Source organism: Cololabis saira, chromosome 19 (assembly GCF_033807715.1).
Source record: "Cololabis saira isolate AMF1-May2022 chromosome 19, fColSai1.1, whole genome shotgun sequence".
Taxonomy (NCBI): Eukaryota; Metazoa; Chordata; class Actinopteri; order Beloniformes; family Belonidae; genus Cololabis; species Cololabis saira.
Genome location: NC_084605.1, coordinates 15,762,432 through 15,782,798, shown reverse-complemented (window position 1 = coordinate 15,782,798; position 20,367 = coordinate 15,762,432). Strand labels below are relative to the sequence as shown.

Genomic DNA, 20,367 nt, shown 5'->3' with positions numbered 1-20,367 from the left:
CAACAGAACTGTGCAGACCTGGAGGCAGTGGCGGCTTGTCAATAGGGGGCGCTAGGGCGCTGCCCCCATTAAAATTAAAGGGAAAAAAAATAATATATAGACACAGTACACATAAAGTACGTAATAAAAAGTAATTATCACATCTGTGCACTCATAAAATGTGTCTGACTTAATTTTTCAAGCCTTCCCATCCCCTACTGGGTTTATTCAGAGTTGTTTTTTGTGCAGACCGAAATACATAGGTTTCAATGGCGAGGGGCGCCGGCCAAATGAGTGTGTATTGTATGTTCTTAAACTTTTCTTCCATGTGACTTCATGCTGGTCTCTAATTGGTTACTCAAAGACTCTCCTCCGGGCTCAGCTCTCTGCGCCCGTGGCCAATCAGCGTGTTTTCTGTCATTCTTCATCCAATCTGATTGATTCATGAGCTGTCAATCAAAGTCACACCCCTGACAGTGTAGACGCGCGACTGCATCTGTTACTCGCTACAAACGGAGTCACAGCCATAGACATCCATCCGTATCCGCCCCATGGAGCTGCTGCGATACGTCAAGACGCCGCCATATTGGATGTGGCAAGACTGGGCTACAAACTAATACAAGTAAATTGACTTATTTTCATAAAGCGCCTTTCTACAAAGAAATGTACGTTTTACGTCTCATTTATTCATTCACACATGCACTAATATACTGGTTAGGAAATGGTTAGGCACCAAATATAATATATTTAATTTTCTGAGAAGGCAAAAATAAGAACTTTATTGATCCCACATAGGAGTAATTCATGTTATATCAGCTTTAGAGAACAAGGTAGTGCCGAAAAACAATATATACCCCCCTCACAAAAATAAGAAAAATAGAGAAACATGTTTTCTCATCAACAAAACAAATTTTCAAATTTTCAAATAACAAAATAACATATTTGAACCATTTTTCAGACAATATCTGTCAATATCTTTATATAATAACTGAAAAAATCTGAAAAATGGTTCAAATATGTTATTTTGCTACTTGATAAATTAAAAATATGTTTATGTCAAATATGCTACATGTATATGTAGTATATGTATATGTATATGTATATGTAGTGATATGTAATAAAAAATAACAAAAAAATGTATGTTCAAGTAGAGTTTATAGTTGTGTTGTAATCCCCACTCGCCAGTGCGCCCCCCCCCCCAAAATTTTTTAGCACCAGCCGCCACTGCCTGGAGGAAAGATTGGTGATGACCACTAATTAGAATCAGGTGTGTTGATGCAGGGAAACATCAAAAACATGCAGGACAGCGGCTCTCCAGGACCAAGAATGAGGACCATTGGTTTACGTGAAACAAAGAAGCTAATGTCCCCAACCTGCTGGGACTTTTTTAGGACAAGTAAACGGCGCAGCCAGCTTTCTCTACGGCGTGCACAAGATTCCCGACTGCAGCTGCGGCAGTGATGGAGATGGAAGTGCTTCCTGCTACTTTGGACATGGGTTGAAGTGAGGTTTTTCTCCAGCCCTGCGTTCTCGAAGCTCGGCAGTGTGAGAGTACTCGGGCCCCCGGGGGCACTGCACATGTTTACCACATTTACTGTTAAACTGAGCAGAGAGAGGCGTGCTGTTAAATGGAAAAGGCTTGTTTGCTCTTCAAATAGACGTTGCATCAGAAGTGCAATGCCTTCACACGGCAAATGAAAAGAACTCACTTCTCGTGGTAGCCACTTTAAATGTAAATGTGCTCATTTAGGTTGAAATGGCGCAGTTACATAACCAACATGTTTCTATAGCAGCACTTTGCTAACAGCTGGAGTTTGGCATCATAACCTAACAAACTTGTACAAAACAACTGTAAATGTGATTCAGCCATTAACTCATGGTCTACAGCTGAGATTACATAATCTGTTTAATGCAGTTATTTATGCAATTTGTAAATGTTTATATTGGAATAATTCGATAAAAAATGCATTGTCCTGTTCTCGTAGCTCATTTCTGGGCCTCAGTGAGACTCAGAGCACAATATTTTAGACAGAGGTGTAGCTGAAGTCTTTGTAATGAGGAGATACAATAGAGAATAATCTGACCAGACCCTGACGTTGCTCTACCTCCATCTGGGATGCAGAAGTAACGGCTATAAATCCCCGTTTGTGCATGTGGGAGGAACCTCTCAGTTTATCGTACACTTGAAGAATTACATTGTCCACTATTAAGTCTTCAGACAAAAATAAGGATAACTTTTTTTTTTTCCTAAATCTTCTTTTCTGAGCGACAGACGCTTACAAGCCATCAGAAGACTCCAGTGATTTAGTTAACCCAATTTGACTATCACTGTCTTATAGACACTATTACTCAAGTAGAGAGGGGCACATACGTATAATCATTATTGAAACAAAACAAAACGAAACAAAAGCCTGCAACACTTGAACGGGGTCAGTGGTGCCATGAGCAGAGAAGAAGAGATTTTCTTAAAGGAGAACTCTCTGAACTGTTCTGTTTTAATACTTGTACTGTCAGGGTTTGACCCTTCCTGTTTTATTTTGAAGCCCGTGTCTTTGTGTTTAAGTTCTGGTTTGACCTTCCTGTTTCCCATCGGCCCTGATCGTCTGCACCTGTGTCTCGTTAACCCTTGTGTATATCTGGTCTTGTCTTTCCCTTGCTCCCTGCTGGTCCGTATTGTTTCCTATCTCCGTGTTTTTTCGAATCTTCCAAGGTTTTGTAGTTTTTGGTTGTTGTTTGAGTTTTGGCTTTTTGTATTCCTGCTCAGCAGCTTTTTGTTAAATAAATCATTGTTTTTTGAGAACTCCTGCTCTCCTACATCTGGGTCCGACAACAACCGTTTCCCAACAGAACGGACCAGCCAGCATGGACCCAGCAGGAGAAAGTTTGGATCTGTGGGAGTTCTTCTACGCTGGCAAAGTGGAGTTCTTCCACCGTATGATGAAGAGGACAGGGACCTGTCGCCAGCCCCAGCCTGTTCCGGTGAGGGTCCTGGACGCGCACCTCTTCCTCTTCCCGAGGTGTTCCCGGACGCACCCCAGACTCTTCCCCCCCTTCTGGGGAACACGCCTGGCTCGAGGGGGGCCCAGGTGCGCTCAACCCCAAGGGGAACGACACTGCGGCGGCGGCGGCAGCCCCAGCTTGTTCCCGAGGTGGTCCCGGACGCACCCGTCGCTGTTCCAGTGGTGGTCCCGGACGCACTTTAGCTGACACCCAGGCCCCTGCCGAGGACCCAGTGTCCCCCTCAGCCAGTGCCGAGGATCCGTTGTCCCCCGAAGCCGGCCCCTAGGATTCCTTGTCCCCCAAAGCCAAGGCCCCAGTCCCGACGCCCCTGTGCTCAGTCCCGTCCCGTGGCCGGCCGTGGACGGCCCCGGGGACGGCCCCCCCGAACTGTCTCGCCGGTCTGCCCGGCCTCGAGGACGGCCCTCTGAAATTTGACTATGTGTTTGCCTTTTTTCTTTTTTTTTTTAAACTGTCTGCATTTAAAAGTTATAAATAATACTCAATTAAGCAAAACATTGAAGTCACTTATATCCATTTTGAGCTTGCAACAGATGAGAGGGGTTAAATCTCCAATACTGAGACACCAAAGGACGGATAAAAAAGAAAAATATTGGCCCTTATCTTTTTAGTCTCATGGTGCACCAGATGTTTTCAATGGGGGAAAGTCGACTCGATGGCAGGCAGGTGAATTCAGCAACTGGACTAATGCACTGCTATGGCCTTGCATGCGGTATGCAGATCAGGATTGTCTTGCAGAAAAACACAAAGCTTTCCCTGATGAATGGCATCGTGTGGAAGGGAGCGTGTTTGCACTAGAGCTCATATGCATGTCCTTAAACCCTGAAATGGAGCCAGCTAATCCCTGCTCCTCTTCAGTCTGAAGTACGGGGTGTCCCTGCTTTCCACAAAGATTTTCACATTTCAGTTTTTCTGATCACGGGACACATTTATACTTTGACGTAGTCCATTTCAAATTAACTTTGGCCCGGATAACAGCGCTTCTGCCTCATGGTACCACATAGCTTCTTCTTTGCACGGTGGAGCTTTAAAGGTATTGTGACATGAAAAACACATTTTTCTTGATTTTTTGTGTTTTGTTGGGTGTCTTGACATCAATTACACCCAAAAAACAACGAACTTTTAACATTCAGTGTATTGTGTGCTTTCTGGGATTTTCCGCATAACTGTGCAAAAACGGCGCACCTGGTTTGGTGGCGGATCGTTACGTAACGATCCGCTAAATCACCGCCCCCTCCACCCAGCTCCCTGCCTCCTCTCTTCTCCAGCGCACCATAAAGGCCGATTTATGGTTCCGCGTTACACGACGCAGTGCCTACGGCGTAGGGTTACGTGGCGACGCGCACCGTACGCTGAACCCTACGGCGTAGGCTCTGCGTCGATTTAACGCGGAACCATAAATCAGGGTTAACACGGAGCTGTTTAAAGCCTCTTTTGTTCTAATCACCGGAGGAAAACTGCTAAGAAGACCCGCGGCCACAGACTGGACTTAAGATAAGGGGACACTTTATTTACATGCCTTTTATTTTTGTGATTGTTTGCTGTGGACTGTCTGCTTCGCCCTGCTGCTTTTCCGTGCATGCTTCGCCTGTCGCTCCCGGCTTAACTCTCCGACGCCGCTGTGAGTGTATTGCTCGCGGGGAGCTGCGGTCCCGGTCCTCTGGTCCCGGTTGGACTTCATCCCCGGGCTGTAGTCGCCCTGTCTGGGCTGTGTGTCGGTGTTTGTGGTTTGGTGTGTGTGGAGACGCTGGCAGAAGTGTGTAGCGGTTGGTTGGAGGAGGTTTGGAGGAGGAGCGGCGCAATGATTGACAGGAAAGGGGGAAAAGGACCCGTTTTTCACGGCGCAAAAAAACACTGTCATAAAAAGGACAGAATGGAGTACTAGAGTGAAGTTTTTCTTGTTACACCCTTTTAGACACATTTGAGGGATGTTGGCCAAGACTTTTAATAGTGTTAAAAGCATGTTAAAAATGATCACAATACCTTTAAGCTGCATGTTCCGATGGGACCATGTCCTTAAACGTCCATTAATGTTCCTTGAGTTTCATAACAGAGTCATACCTGTTTTTTTTACACGGTGTTGACTGAGGGTCCAAAGATCACAGGAATTCAATGTTGATCTGGCTAAGAACAAAGTAGACCCCAATCCTTGAAGCGGTACGAGCATGGCGACTAATGAACAGAGCACAGTTGTGAAGTAACTCTGCACACCTGTGAAGGAAAACAAAGGTAACAGGATTTTCACAAAGTGTGATGTAATTAGAAAATGACTGCAACAACTTGCCTGAGAAGATTAAGAGGCTGTGAAAAGGTAATCTGGTTCATGTATGACACTAGTTCACGATCTTTTAATGATAATGGGATGAAACAGAAGCTGCAGTTGGAGATCAATCACATTCCAGTCTCACAAGAAAACATGTGATAGGTTCGTGGTCCACAGCCAAAGCATTGTGGTATTACATGAAAGGTACAGGAACTACTGTGGTTTATTCTCCCAACGGGTCAGATTTACAACTATATAAACCAGTGAGACGGCTGCACTACCAGCTGCGCCACCGTGCCCCCGTTGTTAATCACTCTGACTGAAAGTCCAGTTGTGAGAATTTTTTAAGTTTAAATATATAATCTTCTTCCATTTTGGCAGTCCGACGAAGCAAAGCGTCAAAATAAACGTCTCGCAGCTATACACTTGACTCTGCGTGAAGAACAGCAGCCACGAGCAGCCGTTGACTTACGTGCGCCCCCTTCAGGGCAGCAGAGTACTGTCTGCCTCACCCTGTGCCTTTTTCAATGCGGTTTTATGTCCCGTCAGCGAAACTAAATATGTCACTTACATATTTAGTTTTGCTGACGCTAGCATTAAACTTTAATGGTTAAAGAGATTAGCAAGACTGTGGAAAATCCGGGTATATAAATCTATCTGCAAACATTATATTGGCGACTTGCAGAGATACGGCAACCAGCACACGCCAATTGCACGTATCAACACAGTTTGTGATATATTGCGCAATCAGAGGTGAGGCTCGGCTCGTTGCTGCCGCACCTCACGTTTCAGCCCCGTATTTGAACAGGAAATATGCAAATTCAACGATTTTGACTATAGAAATGTTCGAAATTAATCATACATAAAGATCAGTGGACAAATATTAATATTTATTTGATGTTATCATTATTATTCTTTTTACTTGTCATGATGACGGGTGAGGCTCTGCCTCACCTGCCTCCCCTGACCGCACGTCCTTGGTCTGAAACTGTTTTTCTACTGTCCACACCACCAACCTCTAATAAGCATTTTCTAAATCCAGTCAGAGGTCTGCAGTGTCACACTTGTTACAGCTCCACATCATGTAAAACACGGGGAAATGGTGGCATATCACGGTTTTAGTGCTTTCAGATGTAGAAATATTATAATTGTGAGTATGATTTGACAGTCTTGCATTAGGAATGGTGGTATGAGACCATGTTAAAGATGGAGGCAGCATTTGTGGAAACCAGGAAAAGGAGCGGTTTGTGTGATCAATGAGATCAATTTGTGATTGTGGAGAATAGATTTAAACGGGCTGTAAAATGCAGATAAGCAGATAAACCAATGTTTGCCCAGTGGCAGCCACACTACTTGATCCTAACTTGTCCTGTCTGCCTGTGTTTTCTGCAGTTCCCTATGATCAGTGAGTTCGGTGAGGACACCAACTCCTACTGCTCCTTCGAGAGTAAGGAGACGGCGCTGCTGCAGTCAGAAAATGGCAACCTGCAGCAGCAAGTGAGCGTCCTGACCCATGAGGTAAGAGCAGACGCCAGATATGAGAGAAGGAAAGACGGGGAAGCAAAAGATAACAAGAAAATCCAATTTGTATATCTTAATTTTCTTTTTTTTTTTCATGACGAGAAAATAAAAGCTCTATCTCTCCGAAGGGTTTCTTTTAAAGCTTTAATTCTGTGGAAATCACTTCCCTTGTGTGATTTAACTGGATTAAACATCAATTGAGGCCACACGCAACAATGTCCAGAACTAATTAAACACTTCAGCTGCTCTCTCGTCGTTACTGCGACTGGCGGTTTTCAAGAAACCGTCCAAGAATTTGAGTAACAAGACAGTTTCATAATGAAGTTATATATCTGAGATGCAGAACTACTGGACCTGAGTGTGGCCAACAGTAGCTGGGAGTGGTGTACATGTGGTAAACACTAATAAAGATGAGCACAAGGTCATGCAAGTGTGGTACACAAGCAGGATTTCAAATAAGGGTTGAGAACCTTTGTTCTGCTCTGCTGTAACTATGTGAACGAGAGCATAGGAAATGAGAGGCGACTGACACAGGAAGGCCGCGGTGAAGCTCACAGCAGCAGCGGTAAGAGAGCAAGGAAATGGTTTACAGGAGCAGCAGAGATGATTAGCTAATCATCTCTGCTGCTCCTGTAAACCATACAGCTTAGAGAAGCTTGATAGCACAAACAAACAAGCATTACCCCTCTCTTTGTGCTGAAATGATGGCATCTGAGAATAAAGAAAAGGTCCAGTGCCTTTTCAACCAAATAAAGCTTAGAGTGCAACTACTCGTTGTCTCCTGGCTCCACTTGAACCTCTATCACTGGAAGCTGCTCCTTTTACATCTCACTTGATTTAATGTGCATGTATATATCAATTTGTTTATCTCAGCCAAAAGGAAGACATGAATGAGCTACTGGTGTTGTTAAGACAAAGTAGGAATCTGGTCACTGAAGATTCCAGTTTTTATTAGGGCCCGAGCACTACAGTGCGAAGGCTCTATTGTATCTGTAGGAATTGTTCTCGTTCTCGTTTTTCTTTTTCCGACGAAATTAGGGCCTTTTTGCCCCCCTAAACGTGCCCCAAAAGTCACCAAAGTTTGTACACAAGCCAGGCCTGGCGAAAAACTTGATATTTAATGGTTTGCATTAATGGGCGTGACCTAATGGCTCAACAGCGCCCCCTAGAAAACTTTGTGCCTCAAGCCCCACAATGCGGTTTGACGTACATGCACAGAAATCGGTACACACCTGTATCATGTCGCAACTTAAAGAAAAGTCTCTTGGCGCCATGGCCGAAACCGAACAGGAAGTCAGCCATTTTGAATTAATCGTGTAATTTTGGCACAATTTATGCCATTTCTTCGCCCGAACCGTAACGTGCACCCAGGTGTGTTATACATCAAAATGTGCGTCTCGATCCTGCGACGATGGCCTTACTTTTCTCAGTCAAAAGCGTTACCGTGGCGACGATAGACGCCAAAAAGCGCCCCCCCCCCCCCCCCCCCCTTCATCTGATTGGTCCATATTTGATAGTTCCTACTTTCTGCCATAACTTTTGAATGGTTTGACATAAAGACTCGTGGGTGGTGTCATCGGACTCGGTTTTGAGTCCTTGACCATGATTGGTACAAATTTGGTCGATATGTGATAGTTCCTATTTTCTGCTATAACTTTTGAAGGGTTTGACATAGAGAGTCGTGGGTGGTGTCATCTGACTCAGTTTTGGGTACTTGACCATAATTGGTACAAATTAGCCCCGCCCCTTCTTCTGATTGGTCAATATGTGATAATTCCTATTTTCCGCCATAACTTTTGAATGGTTTGACATAAAGACTCGTGGGTGGTGTCATCGGACTCGGGTTTGAGTCCTTGACCTTTATTGGTGAAAATTGCAAATGCGAGGCCCCGGTTCGTCGCTGCTTGCAGCTTTAATTTTTTATTTATTTTTCTAAACATGGGCCTATGGAGAGAAAATCGACTCAAAACATTGGTGTGTGCGTAGCTCTTGATTTGTGTGTATGTATTATCTTATTTGTGTGTAGTACTTGATTTCTGCGTATTAGATTTGTGTGTACTAACTAAGTTACGGACAAAACAATAATTACGAATTCAAAAAGCCTCCTACACACACAAATCATTAAATACACATGCACGAAATGCCTGATACACGTGCACAAAGCTGTAGATACGCACAAATGGTTTTGAGACTCATTTCACGCCTCCAAGAAGAAGCCTCACAGATTCGTCCGTACATTTAAGTACTGTTGGAAAGCTGGGTCATCTGAATTTTCATCTAAGTCAAACGTTATTTCCCTCGATACCTCGAGCAAGTTAGGAGCGCACAAATCTAATAATACGCACACACAAATCAATAGCTATGTACGCACAAATCCAGTAGTATGCACACTCAAATGTTTTGAGTCGATTTTCTCTTCATATGGGTCCGACTTTACCATCTTTTCGGGTCTGAATGATTGATAGACATAAAAACCTTTGTAATGATTCACATGAAGGTTTGCTGGAGGAAACAACAGCCTCTGAGCTAGAAACCTACATGCTGAAACGACTAGATAAAGATTTGGTTTGAGCGTAACTGATTGTGTCGGCTCTTGAGGTCAATGACTGTGAATCGCTCACTCAGAGGTGTCACCAGGTCCTTTCTGCTGGTGTGTGTGTGTGTGTGTGTTTACGTGGTCTAGCTAAACCACTTTAATGGTCTATTAGGAGCAGTTTGGGAGGAAAAAAGGTATGATGGGGTTGAATTTTGAGAAAAAACAGCAACAACAATAACTAATAAATCTGACTCTCCTAAATTTAGAAGAAGCTCTTTCAGATCACAGAACATGTCTGTGTGAGGCATGTTTGAAGTGCCAATCATTTGATTAGATACTATATCACAGTTTATGATTAGCACACTATATATATACCGTATATATATAATATATATATATATATATATATATATATATATATATATACAGTATGCTCATGCAGGGCAAGTTTATGTCTATATCACAACTCAACAAAGGTGATTCAAAGCGCTTTACAGAAACTTTAAAACATCACATAGTAGAAATAAAAAGCATGATTTAAAGTTTCAACAGTAGATAAAATCGGATAAAATCAGTAGTTAAAATATGATCAAGTTTTGAAACTCTTAAAAGTAAAACAGTGCAATCTGGATCTTTACTCAAATGCAGCTGAGAACAGGTGAATCTTCAACCTGGATTTAAATAAACTGAGTGTTTCAGCTGATCTGAGGCTTTCTGGGAGTTTGTTACAGAACTGTGGAGCATAGAAGCTGAATGCAGCTTCTCCATGTCTGGTTCTGACTCTGAGAACTGATAAAAACCCGGATCCAGATGACCTGAGGCGTCTGGAAGGTTCATACTGGGTCAGGAGGTCCCTGATGTATTCTGGTCCTGGACCATTCAGAGCTTTATAGACCAGCATCAGAACTTTAAAGTCTGTCCTCTGAAGGACAGACAGCCAGTCTAGAGACCTCAGAGCTGGACTGATGTGGTCCACTTTGTTGGTCTCAGTGAGGACTGGAGCAGCAGAGTTCTGAATGACTGTTTTTCCCGTTTTTCACCAGTGTGGAGTTTTGCCATGGGGGTTCTTCCTTCGTTCACCATGGGAGTAGTAGTATCCATAACGTTTAACATTTTAGCATTGAAGCTACTGACAACCTCAATGACTGAACCCCAGGACAGGACAGGTGTTAGAGAAAAGATCTGGTTAAAAATCTTACTACTGTTTTCAGTTATATACCGTTTTGTGATCTTGTTACAGTATGTATGTGTTTATCACATGTATACATGTGCTTAGATATATATATATATATATATATATATATATATATATATATATATATAGATATATATATATATAGATATATATATATATATATATATATATATATACATACAGTGCCTTGCAAAAGTATTTGGCCCCCTTGAACTTTGTGACCTTTTGCCACATTTTAGGCTTCAAACATAAAGATATAAAACTGCAATTTGTTGTGAAGAATCAACAAGTGGGACACAATCATGAAGTGGAATGAAATGTATTGGATATTTCAAACTTTTTTAACAAATAAAAAACTGAAAAAGTGGCCGTGCAAAATTATTCTCAGGTCACAAATGCCATGGTTTGGTTTGTGAAGGACCCAAGTGCAGGAGACAGAGGGAGGCTGGAGTTCTCAAAAAACAAGGGGTTTAATACAAAAAAGGCAAAAACAAAGCACTGCAGAGCAGGATTGACAAAAACCAGGATCAGGACAAAAACTACGAGGAGACATGGAGGAGAGAACAGTACGGACCGACAGGGCACAAAGGAATGACAAGACAAGATATACTGAGGGGATAACGAGACACAGGTGCAGACACAATCAGGGCAGATGGGACACAGGCGGGGCAAGACAGAAACTGAAGGCAGGGGGGAATGTCAACCTTGACAACAAAGTTCAAGGGGGGCAAATACTTTCGCAAGGCACTGTATATATATATATATATATATATATATATACATATACATATACATATACTACAACCAGGCCTGATCGCAGCAGTAAATGGACAATAATAAAAAATATGTGCAATATCTTTCTATTTTTTTTCATACATATCCTACCTGTTTTTTGCACCATATTTTTATCTCACACTGCACTATTTTCTTCTTCTGTATATACTGTTCATATTTTTTAATGATATATTTTTTACTTTTTGATCCTTTTTTTTCCATATGTGTATGCGTGTGGGTTGTGTGTACTGCTGCTGCTCAAAGTGAATTTCCCCACTGAGGGATCGATAGATCACTGCACATATAAATATAATATATACAGTATACACACAAACACATGGATTTGCTCCAGCAAACCCTGTTACCACAACCCAAATTCTTCCTACAGTGTACACTCAAATTAGTACAGAGTTAGGCTCACAATTGTTATGTTTTTATCTTTTTTCCCATTAGTAAGAGATCGGTAATTATCCAAAAGCATGCTCCCAGACCCCCCTTGCAGTGCTGTGTTACAATGTAGGCCCCAAGTGTTAACAATATCTGGCAACATCCCTGTTTTCACTACATTTGCTGCACCAAAGCAAGTTTTCCAGCACAATTTTGCAGGATCATCGTCACTGCAGAGTTGTCTTAGTGTGGCTCCACACAATGCATTGTAATGAAATGATTTTTTTTCTTTTTTTAAAGGAAAAGGCTACATTTTTTGCCACTTTTACTACAATTAAAGCGTGGTACCGCCCAGCTATTCTTTAGTCTTGACACAGACATGTGGACATGCAAGACTACATCAAAAAATGTTTGTTCATGGCACCGACAGGAACTGATTGTTTTGTGACACAGAATAAGTACAGGGAGTATCTAGGAATAATTTTCAAACTATATTATCTTCATCTGAGAAAAAATGTTCTCATTATAGTTTGTTTACAGGCAGAGAACGTCTCCCTGGAGAATCTGAATCTAATTGTGTATTGTGCCGTAGTTCACTACAATAATGATGATATTTTAATACCATTTAAAGGTTGATCAATTCTTTACTGAGCTGGAGTTCCCAGACAAAAAGCTAAATCAAATCAGATCAAAAACAGATAGAGGCTGAAAAACAAAAGAGGGTGCCGAACCACAACACATTCACCGATGGTAATGATGCTCCACTGCTGCAGACTGAGGAGAAAAACTGTTGAAAACAGTTGGACCTGTTAAAGTTGAACTATCTCCACTTGTTCACGGAGAAGAGCATTTGTCTTGTTTTGGTAATACACAGATTCTGCATCTTAATGTTTATTGGAAATAATCACATTTCCCTGTGGTTGAAGAGAAACTTCACTGGAGTGATGGGAGAAAGGTTTAATCTCTTTTTCATGCAGTTTTATGGAACATGTTCTCAGAGTTTTATTTTGGAAAATTCAGGAGCAATAATGCATGGAGAAAAAAACAATTTAAGAGGCTAGCCTGCCAGGTTTTGTAAGATTTGTTGTAAAAGACTCATGAGGAACAGTCAGGCTTGGGTTACGTTTAAAGAGCCACCAATCATTTCAGTGGCATCTTAGTGAAACATACCGCTTAACTCTTTATAGGTAAATTAATAATAAATTCATCAGCTTGATAATCTATACTCACGCACTTAGTTTTCCTAGTTTTTTAGCTCATTAGTTTATCCACTTAGTGTGATCTCTCTGAAATCTTCCAAAATAATTCAACATGTTTGATATACCCAAGATTAATTAAGTCGCAATTAGCTGTTTCACAGAGAATTAGCTGTTAGAAAATGAACAAAGTGTATATTTAACCAAACAATTAGAAATATTATGTTACTTGGGAAAATATTAAGTCATTTCTGTCTTCTTGGTGACCAGAAATTATTAGCTGGCCAGCTTATTTCTGGTCACCAAATAACAATTTAGGGATACAAGTGGCTAAAAATGAAAAAAGTCAAATACACAAATGATTAAAATAAATACATTACTCAATCAAGCAGCTGATTGTATGCAAATAACAAGTTCAGAATAAAGTGCAAAATCAGCAACTGTAAGAAACTCAGTCTGTATAAAAAAAAAAGATGGAAGACGTGATCAGCAGCTGTGATTGAAACTGTCAGAAGTGTGTTTAAGGGTAACTCCCTGACAGCCGGTCGATGGTGTTTCAGAAACATCAGTTTACGTCAGTAAATATTAAAGATGCGCTTCTTTCTCTTTCTGACATATTTTCTCCACAAACCTTGAACTTCCAGGCCTTTGAAAATGGGGTGCTCCAGAAACGGCAGTCAAGTTTAACATGATCAAGCAGACCTCAGATGTCCAAATGTGTGTTAAAAAAGTGAATGTTGCATTGGGACCGTCTGTCAGCAGTTACTCTGGCACATGACACAAGATTAACATTCTGGTAACAACATCAGATGTTTATCCTCTTATTATTGAATATTTTAGATTCAGCCTATCTTTGATTACAGTAAATGATCATTGAGTATCAGAGATTCAACTATTTTTCAACAGAAAACACTTTAATTCATTTAACATGAGGTAAGTGAAGTACAGGAATATTGTGAAGTCATTGACATGAATGTCATTTTCTTCTGTCAGTCATATTCATGTCCTTGTTAACTGTCGTGACACTGAACAGACTCCAGTTGGCTTTACCTGCCACATTTACTTGTCCATTAAAGGAGCTTGAGGCCGGATTGAGGCAGAATTTATGAAAAAAATTCGTATATGTTTTAAGTTTTCTAGTAATAATGTCAGATGAAGCGTTCCAAACCAAAAAGAATGAGCCCTCTAGTGTATCTGTCCGTTGCCTTGAACAGGCTGTGTGCTGCAAAATGTGCTGCAGTGCTGGGGCTCGAATTTCCCGCGCTGGGCTGGGGATGTGGCGTCACATGACGCTGCATGCACGTTCTCCCCGTTCTCCCGTGCCGGCTTCACTGTTGGCTGCAGTACCCCCGACGGCCGTCGTGGCGAAGGGTGGCGCTAGTCTCATTTCTTAAAAGGAGCCTCAAGCTCCTTTAAGGTTTTATGGGGATATGAATTTGGTCTCTCTCCTTGAAGCAGCGAGGAGACTGAGTGACCGCCTAAATCGAAAAGTCAATAGATTAGAAAGTAAAAGGCATACATTTTCTACAAGGTGTGAAGAACAAAAATCCTAATGAGTTCTTGAAAAAAGTTTAAAATGCTATGTGATTGGCGATGGTATTATCCATGAAAGCCTTGCAAGTGAAATCATATCAAATGTATTTGAATAGCCCTTTACAATAGCCAAAAGGTACCCACATTGCTTTAAATGTCGGTCCTAAAACAATATCCTACTTAAAAGGGATAATTAACAGTAACGGATAAAAATAGTCAATAACATATTACATAAACATAAAACATAAAATGGAACATAAAACACAAAACATAAAACCAATATAAGCAAGTATATTAAATGACCTGAGGAAATAACTTCTCTAGTTGCAGTTAAAAGCTGGACTAAAACAAATTTCAGTTTAGTTTTGACTTGAAGGTTGAAGTCCGAGGCAGTGTGAATGTCAGGGGGCAGTTTATTTCATAATAAGATGCGGTCACCCTACTGTTTACATTTGGATCTGGGGACATCCAGTAAAAGGAGTGTAGCGCCCTGCCTTGGTCCCAGGTGGTTAAAATCTCAGACAGAAAGGTGGGCGCCATGCCGTCAATGGCCTTAAAAACAAACATCAAACGTTTAAAATTGACTGGAAGCCAGTGGAGCGACTTGATTATCAGATTAAAAAAGGACGTGGGAGATATGCTCATGTCTGGACATGCTGGTTAAAAATCGGGCAGCACCATTTAGTACCAGCTGAACACGTCCAATAGATGACTGGCAGAAGCCAACATACAGGGCATTACAATAGTCCAGTCTAGAACTAATACAAGCCTGAATTTCCTTTTCAAGGTCTTGCTGATTAAAATAAGGCTTTCTTTGGCCAAGAGATGGAGTTGGAGGAAGCTAGAAAAGCTAGAAAAGCTACAAAAATGGAAGAGAATGGGGACGTGATCCGAGATGCCTGTGTCAACAATTTCTCTCAGGGATCTTTAAAGCCCATGTGAAATGACAAGATCAAGTGTGTGCTCATGTGTTGTTGGGGTGACAGATTGAGTGAGGCCAAAGGAGTCCAAAAGGCTTTTTTTAGCCGGTTCATTTGTTTCCCAACAGACATGAATGTTAAAATCACCACAAATCAATAGTTTATCAACCTTAGAATAAGGTCCGATAGAAGTTCAGTGAATTCTTGAAGAAAGTTCCGAGTGGTGGATCTTGTGAGTGAGGCGGCTGAGCGAGCGGAGATTCCCCAGCACACAGGGGCCCGGGAGGTCCGCCCGAGCCGACACGGGAGCAACGCCCCGCCGTCACGGAGGACGGGCTGGAGCCAGTGGTATCGGTGCTCCGTGGAACTCGTGGCCTCTGTAGTGCGAGGAGGATCCGCAAGTCAATCGGATCACTAATGGCGCTTTTACAGTAGTACCTACTCAGCCCGACTCGACTCGCCACGCCTCATCTCGACTCGACTCGCCCTCGTTTCTTTTCAATACCCAGATCAGAAGTAGGAGGTTGGAGCGAAGCTGCTGTGACGTATTTGATTGTGTGATCTAAACGAAGAAGACAACAACACTAAAGATGTAGAACCTGGAGGAGATGATGTATGTGCTGCTGGTCTGTGGCTTGTGTGCGATACCAAGTTAGAAGATGAGAGTGCGAGACGACGGCAACGCTTTTTCATTTTTTTTTCGTTTGTCTCGGCGTTGCTGAAAAGTCAGCTGGGAGCTGCGAGCAGCTATGAAGTGACAGAGCTCCTGGTAGATCTGGTCATTCCTTATCGCCCGTCTAGATCCCTTTTTAATTCTCTCCTCAGCCACCAGGTTTATGAACATCTGCACCTCAGAGTTGGATCACCAAACAGACTTTTGCTGCCATTGCCTGTCGAATAAAATGAACAAGAAGCTGCGAGTTGCTGATTTCCGCCTCCTGACCCAGATGTCTGACGGCCCCGCCCCCCGACCGATCGGTGGCGTCTAGTGTGATGACGTCAGATACAGCCGACTCAGCCGCTTAGAACCTCGGCAGAATAGATACAAAAAAAGTATCTACTCAGCACGCCTCCACCCGCCTAGACCCCTAGTGGAGAAGCGCAAAACCGAGGCGAGTCGAGTCGGGCTGAGTAGGTACTAGTGGAAAAGCGCCATAAGGAGAGAAGCTGGGTACGGTTTCAGTGCCACCTCGTTTTCCATGTCGTTTGCGGCGACTGCTGCGGGGGAGCCAGCAGGGCATCCCCCATAGATACGGCGGAAAGGACGCCAGGAATGGTGGCGGTTCTTTGAATGTTTGCCAGAGCCACAGATTCAGAGTTTTCTTAGTGATTCCCTTATGTTGAGATGCGTCAGGCATCATACACCTGTAGCGGTGATGTCCTCCAAAGGACAGACACGAGATACAAAACAGACAAAATACTAGACAGAGGGAGACGGTCGGCCAAGCTCAGGGGGGTCAACTTGATGTACAGAAGGTCATATTTGGGGCTTCCCTGTCTCCCGTGCAAGATAGTTTGTGGATTATGAGTGCACTAAAAGGGGAGGTACAGATGTACATGTAACATGCAGATGTGTGTGAACGTTTAGGTTACAAGGTCTGAAGACTTTTGAATCTGATTCATTTCACCCCATAGACGTGGAAAAATATGGCCCATGTTTAAAAACTGAAATATTCCTTGAACATATTCTGCTATTTAAAGGTATAAATATAAGGAATATAAGCAATATTAGCATTAACACCTTCTTTTCATCGTATATAAAATTACATATAATTTGTCAAAATTGCACAGCCAGTCACAAGTTTTTGGGTGAAGTGAGCTCCATTAGTTCATTATTAGAATAAATAAAAATATAGCTTTTTTAAAAATCGTACTTCTTTGTTTATCTCTTAATAGAGATGAAAGACAGGAGCAGTCCTGCTTTCCTCCTTCACACGACTGCCATCCACACCTTGGCCACAGTTTTTCAACAGACATGTTACCATAGACCAGGGGTCGGCAACCCAAAATGTTGAAAGAGCCATATTGGACCAAAAACACAAAAAACAAATATGTCTGGAGCCGCAAAAAATGAAAAGTCTTGTATAAGCCTTAGAATGAAGACAAATGGCGAAAGGCGAAATGTTGAGAAAAAAGTCGAAATGTTGAGAAAAAAGTCGAAATGTCGAGAAAAAAGTCAAGATTTCGAGAAAAAAGTCGAAATGTTGAGAAAAAAGTCGAAATGTCGAGAAAAAAGTCGAAATGTCGAGAAAAAAGTCAAGATTTCGAGAAAAAAGTCGAAATGTTGAGAAAAAAGTCAAAATGTCGAGGAAATACTTAAAATGTCGAGAAAAAAGTGGAAATGTCGAGAAAAAAGTCAAAATTTCGAGAAAAAAGTTGAAATGTCGAAATTAAAAAGGAAAGGAAAAAGGAATAAAAAAAGAGAAGAAAAAGGAAAAAAAGAAGAAAAACAGAAGAAAGAAATAAAAAGAAGAAAAAAAGAGAAAAAGAGAAAATAACAAGAGAAAAAAAGGAAAAAAACATTTTTGAAAAAGCTCCAGGAGCCACTAGGGCGGCGCTAAAGAGCCGCATGCGGCTCTAGAGCCGCGGGTTGCCGACCCCTGCCATAGACACACTGAAAAGGCCTCAGTGCTCCGGCACACAACACTGGTGTACTGCTTGGTTTATGTCCCTCCCTGACTGCTGCTTCCACTCTCATTATCATTGGGGTCTGAAGTGGCCAGGTTCTTTCCTTTTTTCATATATTTCTCTACAATCTTGCCTTTGTGCCCTTCCTTGTTCTGAAAATCTCCTCACTTCACTCAGTTTGGTGCTTTTAGGTCATATCATGTGTGATATTGGCTTCCATAGCGACAGCCACCCTCTCATCACGCCACGCTGTAAGAAGACGAGCTCAGCAGCACATCAAGACATTCTTATTTTCTGTACACTTATCGAGATGGGGGACGTCCTGTGGTGCACATGCTGAGGTCTCAGAATTTCAGTGCCCTAATTTTGCTTCGTTATGCAACGGCCTCTTAAGGGACACATTTGATAAGTCTCACAATAGAAGTTTTCCCTTTCTCTTTGTTTGTGAGGAAGTTTCAAAACTGACAAGGAAGGCGGATTAAAAAAAAAAGAAGAAGAAAATGTGTCAAGTGCTTTATTTTGTTTCAGTTTTCTTTGTGTCTTCTTTCAGCTCCAAAAGAGAAAAGACAGAGAGGAGCAGCTGGAGGATGTGATTAAGGCCTACGAGAAGATTCACATGGAGAAGAGCAACCTCCAGAGGGATCTGGACAAGATGGTCAGAGGCATCACTCAGTTCACAGCACAGTGCATTTGTTTTTTCACAGCAGCTTTACATGTGAGTCATGTGACTCGTTAATGAAGTCATGAAATGTCAGGCTCTGCCAATGATGATCAGGTACGGAACGTATGACTCTGTAAAGCTGCTGTCGTGATATCAGCAACGACTGATGAAATGCAGAGAAGCACGTGGACCGGGACATAGTCTTTAATGTTGACTTCCACTACAGGAAAATCTTAACTGTCACCTTTCTCATTTCAAAATGTCAAAAGCTTAGGTGACAGTCTAAATGTCAAAATATTTCAGTTTGTATTTTATTGGTTTTGAATGTTGTTCTGTTTCTCCGTTCAAGCCTAAAAACCATGTAAAACACAGACTCCTGCTGCTGCATACTTCAAAGTAGTGGATCCTTTCAAAGTTTCTCTCTTTTTTCTTTCGTTTTGCTTGTACATGAATTCAGAAACTATTTATTTGGTGATCGCAGATAAAGAGGACGGAAATGAATGTGGCAGCAGAATTATTCAGTTGCCCTTAAATTGGTAAAATGAGAGAAATCAAAATGATTATCATCATCTCTTTGGTTTGCATTTCTCTGCACTATTCATTTCACTACTCATTTCAGAATGATGCCTTGAAAATCCCATGCATTAACTGATTTGTGATACTGTAATATTTAAAAATAGTCAAACGATAAGAATCAAATATCTATTTACGGCTTTATGGTTTTCCTTTAAACACAATGCATACTAACCTTGAATTTAATCTCAAAAACGATAACACAGAGGAATGACAAGACCTGAAAAGTGAAATATCTAACAAAAAAAAGAAAGAAAGCAACACATCATGTCAGTGACACGATGGGTTTTAAAAGCATTTCAGTCTTTCAGAAGACAGAGTGAGAGTAAGCCAAAGCTTCACACCTACAAGGGGAGCCCCTGAACTTAAAGATGCAGAATTTCCTTTGTGCTGATTTTTCTTCATGTAAAACTGTCACATGAATACATTTGAGAGCTTAAACGTCACAGAGAATGCATCTACTGTACATATCTGTACAAAAGGGACTTGAAAATCAGTATTGGATGTTCCAGGACCTTCTGGCAGCTCTGCATTTATTTCAGAGAGGATTGTGTCATAAAGTCACGCCATGAACCCACACAGACCGTGGAAAACGCTTCTCAGGGAACGCAGTTCAGCACCACGGACTATATGCAGCTTTTTGCTCTCATGCAGTTCTTCCTGTTTCAGCAATGGCATCAGCTGTATCAGAGCACTGCTTTCTGTAACAGCTCTTTAATGCTTAAGCAGGTCAAACAGGTTATGGAGCAAAATGCGTTCCCAGAGAAACAAACATAGTGCACAAATGATAACACCATGGCGTCATAGATCTTTTTTGCTTTTTAGTTAACCTGCAAGACTGCTTACTGTCAGTCTGCCCTGAACCGTGCTTTGTTGTGTTAAGCAGGTTTTTTTTTAAAGAATATGCTAAGTATAGCCATTTGAGCCCTCAGAACATCTCCTTAGAGAGTGATGTCCATCACACAGAGCAGCCTCTGCAATTTTAAGCGGTCAGAGCAATTAAGAGATGAAGTGCCCCAAAAGTGTTGGAACTGCCACCGGCCAAGTCCCATCACGGTGTCAGTGCCACCTAAAGCCGTGGCTGTGCCCAGTAATAGGACTCCAACTGCCTGCTGAGCCACACCGACCTTTCAGCCTTTCAGGCTTTTGCTCTCTTGCTCATCAACACGATATACAGAACAGT

The 20,367-nt window shown here is 41.9% G+C and overlaps 1 protein-coding gene across 1 annotated transcript in view; it reads left to right on the top strand.

Annotated features, from left to right (window-relative positions):
* The window catches only part of tbkbp1 (TBK1 binding protein 1), a 118,552-nt gene that overhangs the window by 74,651 nt on the left and 23,534 nt on the right, over positions 1-20,367 (top strand). The window contains exons 3-4 of the mRNA XM_061708676.1: positions 6,653-6,778; positions 18,501-18,605. Of these exons, the coding sequence (XP_061564660.1) occupies positions 6,653-6,778; positions 18,501-18,605 (231 nt within the window). The remainder of the gene's footprint in view (positions 1-6,652; positions 6,779-18,500; positions 18,606-20,367) is intronic.